Source organism: Larimichthys crocea, chromosome XX, assembly GCF_000972845.2.
Source record: "Larimichthys crocea isolate SSNF chromosome XX, L_crocea_2.0, whole genome shotgun sequence".
Classification (NCBI taxonomy): Eukaryota; Metazoa; Chordata; class Actinopteri; family Sciaenidae; genus Larimichthys; species Larimichthys crocea.
The window spans coordinates 13,111,455-13,126,309 of record NC_040030.1 but is presented as its reverse complement, the minus strand read 5'-3'; the positions used below and the strand labels follow the sequence as shown (position 1 = coordinate 13,126,309).

The 14,855-nt window shown below is 40.1% G+C and overlaps 1 protein-coding gene across 1 annotated transcript; it reads left to right on the top strand.

The window, feature by feature from the left end:
- The first annotated feature begins 197 nt into the window (after positions 1-197).
- On the top strand, positions 198-6,471 carry creld2 (cysteine-rich with EGF-like domains 2). Its single transcript, XM_010740455.3, has 10 exons — positions 198-554; positions 675-757; positions 1,806-1,916; positions 2,044-2,135; positions 2,269-2,445; positions 2,558-2,656; positions 3,645-3,728; positions 3,949-4,044; positions 5,792-5,932; positions 6,090-6,471. The coding sequence occupies exons 1-10, from the start codon at positions 405-407 to the stop codon at positions 6,146-6,148; spliced, it is 1,092 nt and encodes a 363-aa protein (XP_010738757.2). The 5' UTR covers positions 198-404; the 3' UTR covers positions 6,149-6,471.
- Positions 6,472-14,855: the final 8,384 nt, after the last annotated feature.

Sequence of the window (14,855 nt, the reverse complement as noted above, 5' to 3'; positions counted from 1 at the left end):
TTTTACTTATGTATGTAATGTTATCAAATGTATCACCCGAAATGAAAAAAAAATATTTTAAACATTTCTAGTCGACTTCTTGAATTTTCCACGTGGGGAAGGATTTTTTTTTGTCCCGCGCGTGGCGGCTTACGATTGGCTGTTGATTTGATTGACGGGCTACTCCAGCCAATCAGCGCAAGACACAATTCGACAGCGAGGCTGACGCGGAAATCTAAAAGCGCATCATTTTCCCCCCCACACACACACAGCCGGCATGTAAATACTACTCTCACGCTCTTTGCATAGATAACGCTAACGTAGATTTAATGTTAACAGCAGCTCGTTTAGATGTGTCCCACTGTTTAATATCGGTAGGAAAGCTTGCTTGGCTGAAAGCGTGTGTCCTGATATGAAACTGTGAGATGCTGTCCGCCGGTCCACAGCGGCTGCTGCTGCTGCTGCTGCTGCTGTCGTGTGTAACTCTTGTTTTACTTTTTCAAGTCGCCGACGCCAAGAGGGATTTAACAGGCGCCTGTGTCACCTGTCAGCAAATCACTGACAACTTCAACAAGGTAAAAGGTTTCTGAAAGCCTGCACACTGTGGCATCTTGCTCTTTGTGTTGTGTGTTTCCTGCCTGTTTCTCTCTCTGTACAAACAGTCACTATGTTTGTTTGTTTTTTTTGTATTTTAGGGTCTTGAGCGAACAGTAAAGCAGAACTTTGGTGGAGGCAACACAGCCTGGGAGGAGAGGAAACTGTCTAAATATGAAACAAGGTGAGACGGTGCATCCTGTCCTGTCCTGTCTCAGCTACAGGTCACCCTGCCACAGGAGCCACAGGTCACCAGAGATGGGTTTGCTTTGCACCAGAGCTGTTTTACTTGGCACGTTAGAGGAGCTTTAGATAAGCCGCTGGTTTCTCAAACTGTGGTACGAGTACCACTGGTGGTACTTGATTCTCTCTGCAGTGGTACTCTCTGAAATGTTGAAACAAAATAAATGAAAACATCAAACTATCCAAACATATGTAGAAACAAAATAAATGAAAACATCAAACTATCCAAACATTTTGAATGAAATTAAACTAGAGGATCACTTGAATGTAATTTAAAAAGTAGCGCACGCATCCGTGGTTATTTGACATGTGATAGTAAGCGAAGGTTAAATGAATGAAAAAAGTTTAAAAAAAACTCTGCGATCGTTTCTCCAGACAGGAAATATTAGTAAGAGAAGTGCAGATCAGGATAACCCCCTTTTTAAAATCAAATTATTTCTGGGTCTGTCACAATAGTAGTACTTAAGACGAATATATTCCAAGGTGGTACATGGAGTAAAAGGTTTGAGAAACACTGAGATCAGCAATATAAATCTGAATCTATGGCTGACTGTGTGTATCCGGTAATATAGGAAAACTTTGAAGCTGCAGCATTTGGCAGGTGTTGGGTGACTTTGCAAGGGCTGCCTGACGTAACCCTTCTACTTTCCTGCTCTTACTCAAACACTTCCTTTTTTTAATCACAGTTTCTGTCGTCGCACACATACTAATTTCTACCTGCATTCTTCTTTATTTTTTAAAGATATTTTCTTGGCCTTTTTGAGCTTTATTTGATAAAGACAGCTGAAGAGTGACAGGAATGTAGGGAGAGAGAGATGAGGAATGACATGCGGGAAAGAGCCACAGGTCGGATTCGAACCCTGGGCCGCCGTGGCAAGGACTGAGCCTTTGTACATGGGGCGGATGCTCTACCAACTGAGCTAAACCACACCCCCTGCATCCTTCTTTTCAACCTCAATCCATGCCTCGCATTCTTTTTTTCTTTACAGCGAGATCCGTCTCATGGAGATCGTGGAGGGGCTGTGCGACAGCAGCAGTTTCGAGTGCAACCGCATGGTAGAGGAGCACGAAGAGCATTTTGAAACTTGGTGGTTCAAGAGGTGGGTGTTGCAGTTTGTCAATGTAGATATTGTCACAGTGACAAGTGGGTATGACAGAGGTGTCATTTAGATGATTGTTTTGGTAAAATGGTGGTTAACCTCCTTCCTGTTTTGTTTCCTATTGCAGAAAAGCAAAACATCCTGATCTGCATAAATGGTTCTGCATTGAAACTATCAAAGTGTGCTGTCCAAAGGGGACATTTGGACCGGACTGCAATTGTAAGGAAAATCCTATCACAAATCACAGCACAGCGTTTCGTGCACTGGTTCTGTTTCTGGCACACTGTAGCTAAAAATGATGTATTTTAATCTATGGCAGTGGCATTGATGCATTTGTTGTTTCTATTTGAAGCCTGTGTGGGGGGCTCTGACAGACCTTGTCATGGGAACGGGATGTGCGATGGCGACGGGACTCGCGGAGGAAACGGGAAGTGCAGCTGTGACCACGGTTACAAAGGGGAGTTCTGCCTCGACTGCATCGACGGCTACTTCAACGAAGTGAGGAACGACACTTTCTCTCTGTGTACAGGTGTGCTTCACAACACTCACAGGCTGAACAAGCAGTGACGCCTCATTTCACTTCATATAAACACAAGGATAGCTGCCAGTAGTAATTTCGTATCGTGATTCATCTTCTACAGAATGCGACACGTCCTGTAAAACCTGCACTGGAGCGACGAATCAGGAATGCGATGAGTGCAAAGAAGGCTGGGAGGAGGATGATCAGGAAGCTTGTGTCGGTAAAGGAACAAATGGATTCTGTTTACAGATGATACTAATCATTTTGTTTTAGTAATAATTTGAATCAGCTTGAATACAGTGGAAAATTTATTGAAATCTGTAAAAAGTGAATCACTGAAGTTAAGTAAGACTAAATTCATAACTTGTAGGAATCTGGCAACAAATACACAAAGTAAACCCATTGACGTAAAGTAGAAGTACTAAGACAACGAACTATAGTTTAGAATCTAACCAGAAGTGCAAAAAGGCAGTGAAGTGCAGAGTATGTAAATATGTATGTAAGGATATATAAATAATAGAGCAGATATAAATATGAATTATCAGAGCAAATTGTGATACTATATGAAATGAATGATTTTCTAAACTAAGCTTCATGTCATATTTCTATACTATTCCCTTCATAGTTCCACATATAACTTAATGTACATGAAACAGATGCAAATCCAGTATTTATACTTCAGAAGATCCATAAGAATGAACACAAGTTCTTACCATGAACCAACAAACGCACGTTTGCTGAGCTGAAGACTACATTTAGAGACTATGTCGACTTTAAAATGTCTCAGATCACGTGTGGAGTTCAAAATCAAAACTGCCGATTTATATTGTAAAAATATGTGGAAGTAACCAATGATTATATTTAAGTAAAACGTATGGAGAACATGTTCAACATGATAAATCCAAATTGGCATTAGCATTATAGGAAAGATGATATTGTAATTATTCTGTCTTTTCTTTTAAATATAGTTTTCCTTTGTGTCTCTCTTTTAAATGTTACGGAAAAAACGCACAAATATTTGATCATTGTTATTTTTCAAATGTGAAAAATGAATTCATGCTAACATATGCATTTCATCAAAAAATAACAAATATTGTGAGATTCTGCGTTACTGCTACTGGCAATGCTGTGTTTGTGTACCCGTCAGCCTGATGTGGTAAAACACACAAAGAATGCTCAGTGAATTAAAGTCTGTCGTGTTGTTGCAGATGTAAATGAGTGCGCCAGCGATTCTTCTCCATGTGAAGAAGATCAATACTGCCTTAACACAGAGGGCTCCTACTCCTGCAAGGGTAATTACTCTCTCTGTCTCACAGCATTTTGATATGAAATATCTAAACATTGTAGTATATATGATGTATAAAATTCCCAAATCCAGTGATGCTTGTCGAATGTTTTGCTTTGGTTCTCGTGAAGAAACGTTTTAAAAAAGCATCATGATATTTTACAAATTTACAATTTTCTTTTTTGTGATATTCATCTAAAAGTTATTTGTATATTTGTCCTTCACAGCCTGCGACAGTGTGTGCTCCGGCTGCACTGGAGCCGGTCCTGATAAGTGCCAGGCTTGTGCCAGCGGGTATCAGGACACAGAGGGCACCTGCACAGGTATGATGTAAATAATGTACTATTTAAAGGGTTTCACACACCATATAAGTGTGAAACCCTTTAAATAAGATTTTGCAATATCGTGCATCAACATCACATTGCAGGAGAGGCAATGCCAAGTAAAGTAAATTAACCACATCATGCTACATGCAACTTTTTGCTCACTATAAAAAGAAAACTCAAGTACATAATTTAGTCCGATTTTGAAGGTCCACCATGTTTCTACAGAACACCGACTCTAGAAAGGACCTTTTGTGAGTCACAGGTTTCTCTACACACCAGGAAAGGATGAGGGGAGGGATTCTGAAATCTGCAACTTAACCACTAGATGGCACTAAATCCCACACACTGGACCATTGAGGAAGTTCCTAATGTGCTCTGCTGAAGAAGTGTGCTTAATCAGTACATGAAATAACCAAAGCAGATGCCACTAGTCCATACCAGAACCTGAAAATGAGTGCTGCCTGAGTCGGTTGTTTGATAAACAGAGTACATAGACAACTGACCTCTGTGCATACCGATAGATAGCCTAATAGAAGATAACTTATCTTGCAGGTGTGTAGATAATTCTACTTGACTTTGAGTTTCACCATCCTCAACACTGCCCGTTTTATCTTCCACCAGGCAAATTAAGCATACATTCGTTAGAAAACGTAGATAACATGTAAATAACACAACTGCACCACTTTTCACTTATATATGTGAAACTAAAAGTGGAGGAGTTTAAGCTCATTTCTGGAAGGCTGAACCAAGTGTGGTAGAAGTAGGAAGGGGATTGTTTTTGTTTTGTTAGAAGAGGATCCTGAGGAAGTGCCCAAAATAATGAAAATAGACCTTTTTTCACAGCAGCCATTTTGACATGAAACAGTGATATATGTGATATGAATTAGGGCTCCATTCTATTAAGGTCAAACAGAGTCAGGGTGCTGCTGTGGTGCATGTTGGCTACTTAAACAGTATCACTATTTCATGCCAAAATGACTGCCGTGAAAAAGGTCTTTTGTGAAATGACACATTTCGTGAAATTTCCTGTAACTTTTCATAGCAAAAAAATTAGCAGATATTTCCCAACATTGGTCAGCTTTCGATTAGATATTTAATTAATAATTATAGATAACAATCCTAGAGTCAAGAGTCAGTACTTCAGAAAATGAAGTACTAATAAGAATGTTGAAAAATGTGATGCTAATTAAACTTGTGTTTTGGAGAAAGCGTAGTCCTAAAAAGTAGCTAAAATATTGAAAATAACAAAGGATAAGGCTGATGTTCCTCTATATTTTTCTTATTATGAAATAATTTGACATAAAGGTTAAAAAACAACAATGTGTTTGTGCATCTCACAGTACTTTACAGTCTGTCTGGCTTTCAGCCTTTAAGCCCATTAGTTCATATTGATCACTTTATGGAAATCTATAAAACACATCACAGATATCCAGTTATTTTACAAGAGTAAATAGAGCTGTGTGGCACAGAAATAAGATATCAGACTAGGATCAGTACATTGTTGAATTCTTTCTTTTTAATTATTATTATTATTATTATTATTATTATTATTGAAATTTGTCGTTGATCACCAGACTCATCCTTTAAATTGAGTCCTACTTCTTACCGTATCCGGTAGGTTGATTTTGAGTATGCGTCAGTCCATCCTGCTTTTCTTTGCCACTTACTGACAATGAAAGCTTTCAGTGTCAGAAAAGAAAACCTGAGTCAGGTCGGTGCGTCAGTGTTGCATTGTGTTTTCCAGATATTGACGAGTGTTCCCAGCCAGAGGCGGTATGCACCGAGGAGCACCGGGAGTGTATCAACACTAAAGGAAGCTATACGTGCATCTGCTCAAGTGGCTACGAAGAGCAAGATGGCGAGTGTGTCCAAACCCCACAGCCAGGTGAGGAATGATGTTGGTTTAAATATTGTGTATATTAGCAATAGTCTTATTTTATTTTTTTAAAATCAAGTGTGTCTTACACACTTGTGTAATCTTACACTGGAATTATTATATTATTTTCATTATAATTTATTCATACTTTAATTTTTTTAATCAGAAAAAGAGGAAGAGTCAGAATCATCTGAGACAACCACAACTCCACACGGGGAGCTCTGATCTAAAAACTTTGCCCGACGGGATTGAATCAGAAAGAACACTTGGAACCTCTGCACATTCAAAGCCGCTCATTTCAAAATTGTCGACTACATGCACTTAACGTACCAGCTGCACTTAGAACCAACAAAACCTGCTCCAACAGTGGATCGTGGATTAAAGGACAAACAAAACAAACAAAAAAGAGACATTTTCCACTCTCAGTTTGCTGGTTTTTGTTGCTTTTCTCTGATGTGCTTAAACTACCACTTGACGTCTTTATCTGTTGTATGGTTTTAAAATTGAAGATGTTTCAATAAAGTGAATCATGTTGAATTTAGGGTAAATCCATGTCAACAAAATGTGTTCTTCTTGAGGAGCAAATGTAGTGCAGTGGTTTCTATTAAGTTCACAGGTTGTCTGCAGTGACCGTAGATGACCACATGGTGGCAGTCTAGTCATACAAAAGATGACTGCCTTACTTAAACAGTTTTTACTCATCTCTCAGCTGCTTTGAGCGTGTTTTACCATCAGAAATCATATTCTATATTTTCACGCCTACATGTTATATGTCCTTGATCTTGGAGAATTTCTACACACAATGTTAATCTACAGTTTTCCTATATGGCCTGAACTTGAAAGTCTTCAACACCGTCACCACTCAGGTGTTAGGATACTTTTTTGGGAAGACTTTCCCATGGCTCTGTTTGGATCAAAGCATTTTTTCCTAACCCATGTCTCACCTTGCAATAACGTTTCCCGGCTTCCTGCGGGATGATGTCAGCTGTTTTGACTTGACAAGGTGGAGCAGCAGCCAGTTAAGACCTGTCTGAGCTGGTAGTGAGGCAGCAGAGATGCAATCATACTACAACAGACCCTCCCCACCCCTCTGCTTTTCTCCACTACATGAGGTTTTATGAGGGATGATGGGAAGAAGGTTCTCACCCAGATGTACGGTGTTATCAGGCTGCTGATACAGATGTGAAACTCAAGACTGAATAATAATCTTGACGTATTTGAGGCCCAATAAATCACATTTGCTCACTTCCCATCCTGACCTCCATTTTCTGTCAGAAATATATGAAATGCTTTTGTGTAAACCTCTCTTTTGAACATATAAACCCATAAACACAACACAATACTTAAAAGAATATGAATTGTATGGTAAATATGAAGCTACCATCAGCAGCCAGTTAGCTTAGCGTGAAAACTGAAAATGGGGAAACGGCTATTATTGCTCTGTCCAAGGGTAACAAAATCAGCTTACCCCTACCTCTAAAGCTCACTAATTAACACTGTATAACTCAGATTTTTGTACACATTAACCATATCCAAGAGATACGTGTTAATTTGTGAGCTACAGAGATGCTGGCTATCATATTTTTGTGTCCTTTGGACAGAGCCAAGCTAGTTGTTTCCCCGTTTCCAGTCTTTATGCTAAGCTAACCGCCTGCTGGCAGTACATATTAACTGGACAGATGAGGGTGGTATCAGTCTTCTTTCCAACTCTCAGCAAAATAATCCTTTAAAATGTCTTTATTACCTCGCTTAAAGCAACAATATATCAAGGACAGAGACAGAACTGCGCCAAAGCAGCAAAATAAACAATAAAAGCCTGTAAAATGCATGTATCATCAATAGTTGAAGGGAAAAAGTGTTTGTTTTTATGAGAGGGGTTAAGCTAAATGAAAACCCAAACAGCAGACGCAGCAATAGAGGGCATTAGCATGAGTCAGCATACTGACAAATACATGAATCAATGTACATACTATGCTCCAACACTCATCCCGGTGAATATATCTTTTATTAGCGCGGTGACAACATAGAGGAGAAATATTTGATATGATGCTTCATCGCTTGGAAACAAGACAGGCTCTCCACTTTCACCACCTCAGTGATAGAAGCAACTCATCCATGAAAGTTTGCGATCATGTCGCAGCAAGCTGATGCTGAGTGACCGGGTACTATGAGTAATCGCTACAGATTCACCTGGCTTTTTTCTTCACTCAAGGGCTTTTCTTATTTACCACACACACCCAATGTACTCCACCCATCTTATCAGCCTAAACCACAAAGTGAGGCTGAAATAGAGTGTTGTGTTTCATCTAGAGATGTGAATTCACAGAGTATGCACATTGACTTTCACTTAGGTAGTTACACTTGGGCTTTTAAGTAATGATATAAAACATAAAGGGACGCTCGAACAATGTCAGCATTTTGTTTGTTCTCATGTTGCATTGGCCACCACTGTAGAAATACAGGAAACACAAAATTGCAGCAAGTTGCCCTGGAAGTAGGTTTCTACACCGTTAGCTATGATAGCTAATAAATATGGCAGCTTTCTGTGTTGATTTCATTCAGATTCAGACACTGGTTTTGATCACATTGTGTGTCCCAATATATGTGTTTTGCCAGAGTTTGTGCTTCCATAAATCTCGGAACGTGGACATGGGCCTGTTCCCCATGGCGTTTCCGAAGTTAGAATGGCCCATTAGCTACAATAGCTAATTCAAGATGGTTACTTTCTGTATTGACTTCACTCAGACTCAGAATTATTTTGAATGTTTATGATATATGTGTGTTTTGCCAGAGTTTGTGCTTCCCGCAGACATGGAAGGTCTCAAGTTAGCGTCGCCTGTTAGCTAAAATAGCTAATTCAAGGGTCTATGTATTTAAGTACACTCAGACAAATATTTTTAATTATATGTCAAACTGAAATTTATTTGAAAAGTCTCAGGGGTTTTGCGCTACTTCCTTAGTCACACTTATTGGTTTTGCTGGAGTAAGCATTTCGCTAATCTACAACGTAGGCAAGTGTGAAGAAAAGAAGCATGTATGATTAGCTTCTACCTCTATCCGTCTGTACAGTCGTCCCTCACTATAACGCGGTTCATAGTACATTAGTACAATAGTACATTTTTGGTTTCTTGAGCCACAAAGTTGTCACTTTTCCTCAGGCCAATTTAAAATCACTAGAAAATTTTACATTTCATTGTGAGCAACCCAAATATTCTCATGGCTTAAAACAGAAATTTTAAGCTTAGAAGCACTCAGTAAACAGACAGGTAGGACTTCTTTGTCTTGCTTAAAAATCCTCAGTATTTTGAACTTGTGACCTTCCTCAGACATCTCTTCTAACCACTGGGCTTGCCTGAAGTTGAAATTAGAGTATTGTTTATTTCACATGCTGGCCTCCCCTTTTGTGCGGTGTAGTGAATCCGTAGTCGGATTCCACAAAACGTGCACCAAAAAGTCGATTGTGTTTTTGTGTGTGCACATGCACAGCAATTGCCCAATATGTGTGTTTACACACACTGAAGCAGCATGCACGAATACTCTGTGGTTGGAGGGGCACCCTGTTCTTTTTTTTTTTTCTCTTGACTTTGTGGTGGTTTTCTTCTGCCAGTAAACCTCAGCTGTGGAGCACATGGTCCAGCTGTAGCGGGGTGACTATGAGGACATTGACAGGGTTACAGAGGAAACCTGCAGAGCAAGAAACTGCACTGACACTGCTTTCCATCTTAGCAGGTTAGGGCACCCTGCCCTCCTCTCCCAGGCATGAAATTGTAACTCTGATTACCTTCTCATCCTCATTCATCAGTGGTTAAATCTCAGGGCTGATGTTTCCCAAGGCTATCCTTAGACAACAATCCTCTTTGTTCCATTGTAAGGCAGTGGGAAAGAGATAATCATAGTGCTGAGGTATGCTGAGGGAAACTGCATGCTAAACTAGAAGCCAGATGTGGCACCATGTGCTTTTGTTCAGCTGACAGTGGCCTACACCGCCTCTGATGTCAGGCACTCCTTAAACTTACTGCCCTCTCTGATGCGGTTGTGTCTGCCTTCCTTTCACCCAGCTGGACGCTCAACCACCAGCGATTAAGCCAGACAAATTGGAAACTCTGCAGAGCAGACCCAAGTGGAACTCAAATATAGATTTTCAAGGTGCTGCTTGGGAATTGCTCTCTTTCAGGGCACTGTGAAGGACGTACAATGAATGAACTGACACCAGCACTGGTGACACTTTATAAAACGCAGACTTTGGCGGGAAGGAAAAGCGTTAGACGGAGGGCAGAGGAACAGCTGGGACTGCATGTGTAGCAATAGCAGCCTGCCTGAGGTTAAGGAGGGGAAATTGAAAATTTGTGCTGTGTGCAAGAGAGCTACAGTACAACACATTGACTTGCAGTCTGTGTGACCCCTGAAACAGATGAACCCAAATGCTGGATTCTGCCACAGAGGCAATTTTTTAGATCTGACAAAGTCTACAGATTAATTGAAACGCTGGCTTGTGTCCACGCAAGCGTGTAATCATGACTCTATCTATATATATCTATCTATATAAGTCATTTTAGTCATCTAGTTTTAGACACGGTGCATGGAGCAAATATGACTAATATTTAACTGTAACTGCATTGTGAGTGATTCTTACTGTCACAACAACAATCATCAGTCAATTCATGGACTTGTCCACCCTGGAGCAGCCTAGCAACCTGTAACAAAACATTGAAATATTATCGCTATATAAAGGCAACTTGATGGACATGTTGGCAACAATACACATTCAAGAGACACGCTACATTATCTTTCAGTTTGAATTGCTTTCCAACAAATACAGTATGAGTGCAATATTCACTCTCCCCCTAGCTCTCTAACATCTGAGACTCCTGTTTTGTGCGCAAAACAAAAGTGTAGGTCAGAAAACCAAAACAATGAGCTGAAAGTGCCTAAAACGCTTCAAAAACGCTTTGGATTCTAATTCTGTGTGGACTTTTTTTTTGGTCTTGGACTGCAGTAAAGAACACAATTTATAGCGGTAATTTCCAAAAGCAGGTTTATTATTCATGCTGCATGCTGTGAATATAGATCCTCTTGCTGTCTAGTAAATGTATAAAAGTAGATTAGAGCTGCTTCACACAGAGTCTGCCTTGACTGAGCAGGTTTTTGATTGATGAACATGCCCATCTATTGGATTTTCAATTGACTTAAAGGAGCAAACAGGGAAACATAACGTGAATCTGAATTATTTACGCTGTGAGGTCATGATACTTTTTTTTTTTCTTCCTTGTTTTTTTTTTCACAACCGGGTGGTCAAGGTGTGCCTGGGCCTGAAGCAACAGAGAAATAATATATTAGAAAAAAAAACCATACAATAACACCATTGTTTTCCTCTTGTGTAAAAATGATATTCTACCTGGAACTATTCCCTTCAATAAGATCAGTCCAAACAATTTGAATTATTCAGCATGTTATGTGGCCCCTGTTATGCTGTAAATAAATCACTGGAGAGAAAATGGTCAGTTTTTAATTTGACATTGTGTCCTTTTCACTCGTAAGTAGATGTTGCCATGAAAGGCTCATAGTGTGTGGACAACTAATGGTAATATAAGTACCTATACACATAGAATTGCTGTATATATAAAGGTCTTCCATCTTCAGATACAGTCCGCTTTTGCACTGCGCCAATGGAACAATGCATCGACTAAAGCAGTAGCAGGAGGAGGTGGAGGTAGAGTAGTATGAGGGGGGTGGTGGTGGTGTAGTAGTAGACAGGGAGTGGCGTGGTGCAAGCTGGCACGCTCTCCGCTGTGCAGAATTTTCTCAGACAGGTAGGATGGATTGATGTTATCCACCTTTGTTTGATCTTAAAGCCAGCGCCCATGTGTGCGTCTGTCTGCATGTGAAGGCATCTGCGTGTCTGCCTGCATGACGGTGTGATATGATTTGGCTTGTGTGTGCGTGAGTGTGTGTGTCTACAGTGCTACTGCATCGTCTGGCCTCTGGTCTTTTCACTCCCATCAGAAATCAGAGGAGACAGAGAGGGCGTCTTTGATCTCCCTCTAAAGAGATGCAGCAGTCTTCTTTTCTAAAATCTTGCTGCTAAGATGAGGAAGTCAAAGGAGGAATAGAACTTGAATAAATCTCTTCCCCGCCACTCATTTAAATGATACAATTAGGCGAGAGGATTTTAATTGATGCTCTAAACCAGTTCAACAGGCAGATGGTTTGTTGTCTTCCTTAGACTGACTCACTTCCATTTAGTACCCACAATCAGCTTCCTTCGGTAACCTGGCTACTCGAACGTCATGATTTCCATCACGAAAGCCTCTTTCTTTATCACCCAGATTAGCTGCAGTTGGAAAAAGTACAGAGCAAGCATGCCACATAACAAAAGAAAAATACAATGGCACAAGAGGTAGTGACCTTTTTGGTAGATTTGGGCGTCGACACCTACACAGGTAGTTAACTGATAACCTTTATATGTGTTTCTGTTCTGTCTTTCAAACATTGTTGTGAGTTTTTGTTGCCAGGGTTGAGCATAACATTATTTGGCTGGGTTTTTATTTCCTTGTCTCGATGACTTGACATGTTTTTTATGGCTTCTTGACTTTTTCCTCTAGCACCACCATGTGCTTGACATTTGCTGCTTTAAGTATAATGTCTCTAAAACTACTGTGCGATTGCCATGACATTTCTCAGGATGAACTGTAACACCTTTAGTGACCTGACTCTGACTTTTCAACTAGCGCCATCATCAGCTCAAAATGTTGAACTGTGCAGTACTTTGGTTCCTGACATCAGGATTACTGTCACAACAACACATCATCAGTCAATTCATGGACTTCATTGGTCCACCTTTGCGCAGCCTAACAACCTGTAAACACAACACTGACATAATATCGCCATATGAAGGCAACTTGACGGACATGTTAACAAACAATAGCTATACAACTGACACATAGCTTCGTTAACATTCATCTTGAATTGTGTTCCCAGCCACCCAACAAATATAAGTAACTCATACTGAAAGTCAAGTTAACCTCCATCTGTAAGGACACGATTTGTCTTCATCTTTTCGTTGCAGGACTATCTCACATCGTAACTAACCAACCAGATGTTTATGCTCAACAGATTTTGTGATTTTGCCAAGTCCCAGATATTTCCAGAGCTCACCTAGGTAAACTCTGACTAACACTGACACGTTCAGGCAGATGTGCAACACCTGGTTAGATAAAACCTGCTGTCATGACCCCAAAATCAGACATTGAGGCTTATTGAGATTCCATACCATGTCAAGATTTTTTTTTCTTTCTATTTTTAAGTTAGGCGTTTAAGCTTAAAAATGTATTGTGTATGTGATAGTATGACCTATTTCACACTGGAGTTGTAAAACTGGATTTTGTGGTATGAATAGGCATCATTTTGTATTGTTAACCTGCTTTAACACCTGCAGTAACATAAAACGTGAGCTGGCTCCGCACATCAAAGGCATATTTCTCTCTCACTGTTGGACACAACTTCAAAATATTTTCCCGAGCCGTTTCTCTAAAACCAGTTGTAAAACCCATGGTGGAAGCAGAGGGCCCCCAGCTCGCGTCTCCTCGTAGCGGTGTGTGTTGCCATGGCGCCCAGGCGGTGTTGACACTGGAGGGTGTAAACAGACGTGAGGGAGAGGGAACAAGGTGGTGGAGTGTAGGGGATTGAGGAGGTCACACACAAGCTCAGACAGACAACACAGTCTGGGCGGCAGGGGGGGATTAGTGTTTAGTGAGGCTGGAAGGTCACAGGTTTGATTCTGGGTGTACCTTTACTGTAAGCCGTGCAGTAATTCAGATAAATCCACACTCAAACAGTGTTAAGAAACAGACTGAAATTTGTCATTTTTCTTATTCCACCGATAAATGGATGAACCCTGTCAACTTGAACCAGTCATAACTGGAGCTCAGGTTTTCAGAAACTTAGATTTGATGTTCAACAGTCACACAGTGAGACCTCCATGGTAGAAGAAGAAGATTGAGATGAAGATTTGCCGTTTCTATTAAACATAGATGCCACTATCTCAAAGTTCCCCATTGTCATTTTGAACATGCAAATAAAAAAGTTTCAGTTCATATCTAAAGCTCTGTTAATGTATTTGTTGGCCACTTGGGGTAAAAAGCAACAAGTTTTAAACTCAACATATTATCAACATATTCACGTAATAAAGTTATTATGGTCAACATGTTAATAAACCTTAAACATCCAGCAGACATAGAGCGACATTGCCATTTATTTAGAATCACGTTTCTGGCTTATATTCGCTCTCATTTTTGGTCTCCACCAATAAAATCACGCAACTCTTTAGAGGCTAGATGCTCCATTATGATCACCAGCTTATCGCTAACAAGAGGTAGAATACGTACAGTAGGCTTATCTGAGTCAGTCTCCATAAGCCTCCATATTGAAATGTTCAACTTCACAGCAGAAATAAACATGTTTACAGCCTGGTACAAAAAACAGTTTTGGTGTCTATAGCTAATTTAGGTAAAACTGTACTGAGGCAAAATTTCTATATAACTCACCCATTCAAATTATATTATTTAAAATGATGCATAATTAACAGTGTGGCAGCTTTGATCAACAGGTAGGTGCTGTTACAGGTGACTTGTTTGGGTACTCATTCAGCCACCACAGGTCTGCCAATAAGTCATCTTAGATTAGCCAGGAGGCAGAAGAAACAGGACTACCAACATTGCGGCAACCAGAGCCGCTTATTCTAAGCTTTAAAACATTTCTTCAGAAACCCGTGGGTGATGTCATGCATATGCTGTCCATTCTTTATACTGTCATCGATTAAAACAGTTACATTGCGGTCCATAAAACCAAAACAATAATCTGAAAATGACTAAAATTCTCAGGGAGACATTTGAGACAATTCATTCAGTCAGTCATTTCTTCCTGGGATTGTCGC

What these genes read in the sequence shown, in the direction of transcription:
- creld2 (XM_010740455.3), top strand. Translation starts at nt 405, where the DNA reads ATGCTGTCCGCCGGTCCACAGCGGCTGCTGCTGCTGCTGCTGCTGCTG. An exon ending in CACAGAGGGCACCTGCACAG is followed by an intron (nt 4,045 to 5,791) that starts GTATGATGTAAA and finishes TGTGTTTTCCAG; the next exon opens with ATATTGACGAGTGTTCCCAG. An exon ending in TGTCCAAACCCCACAGCCAG is followed by an intron (nt 5,933 to 6,089) that starts GTGAGGAATGAT and finishes TTTTTTAATCAG; the next exon opens with AAAAAGAGGAAGAGTCAGAA.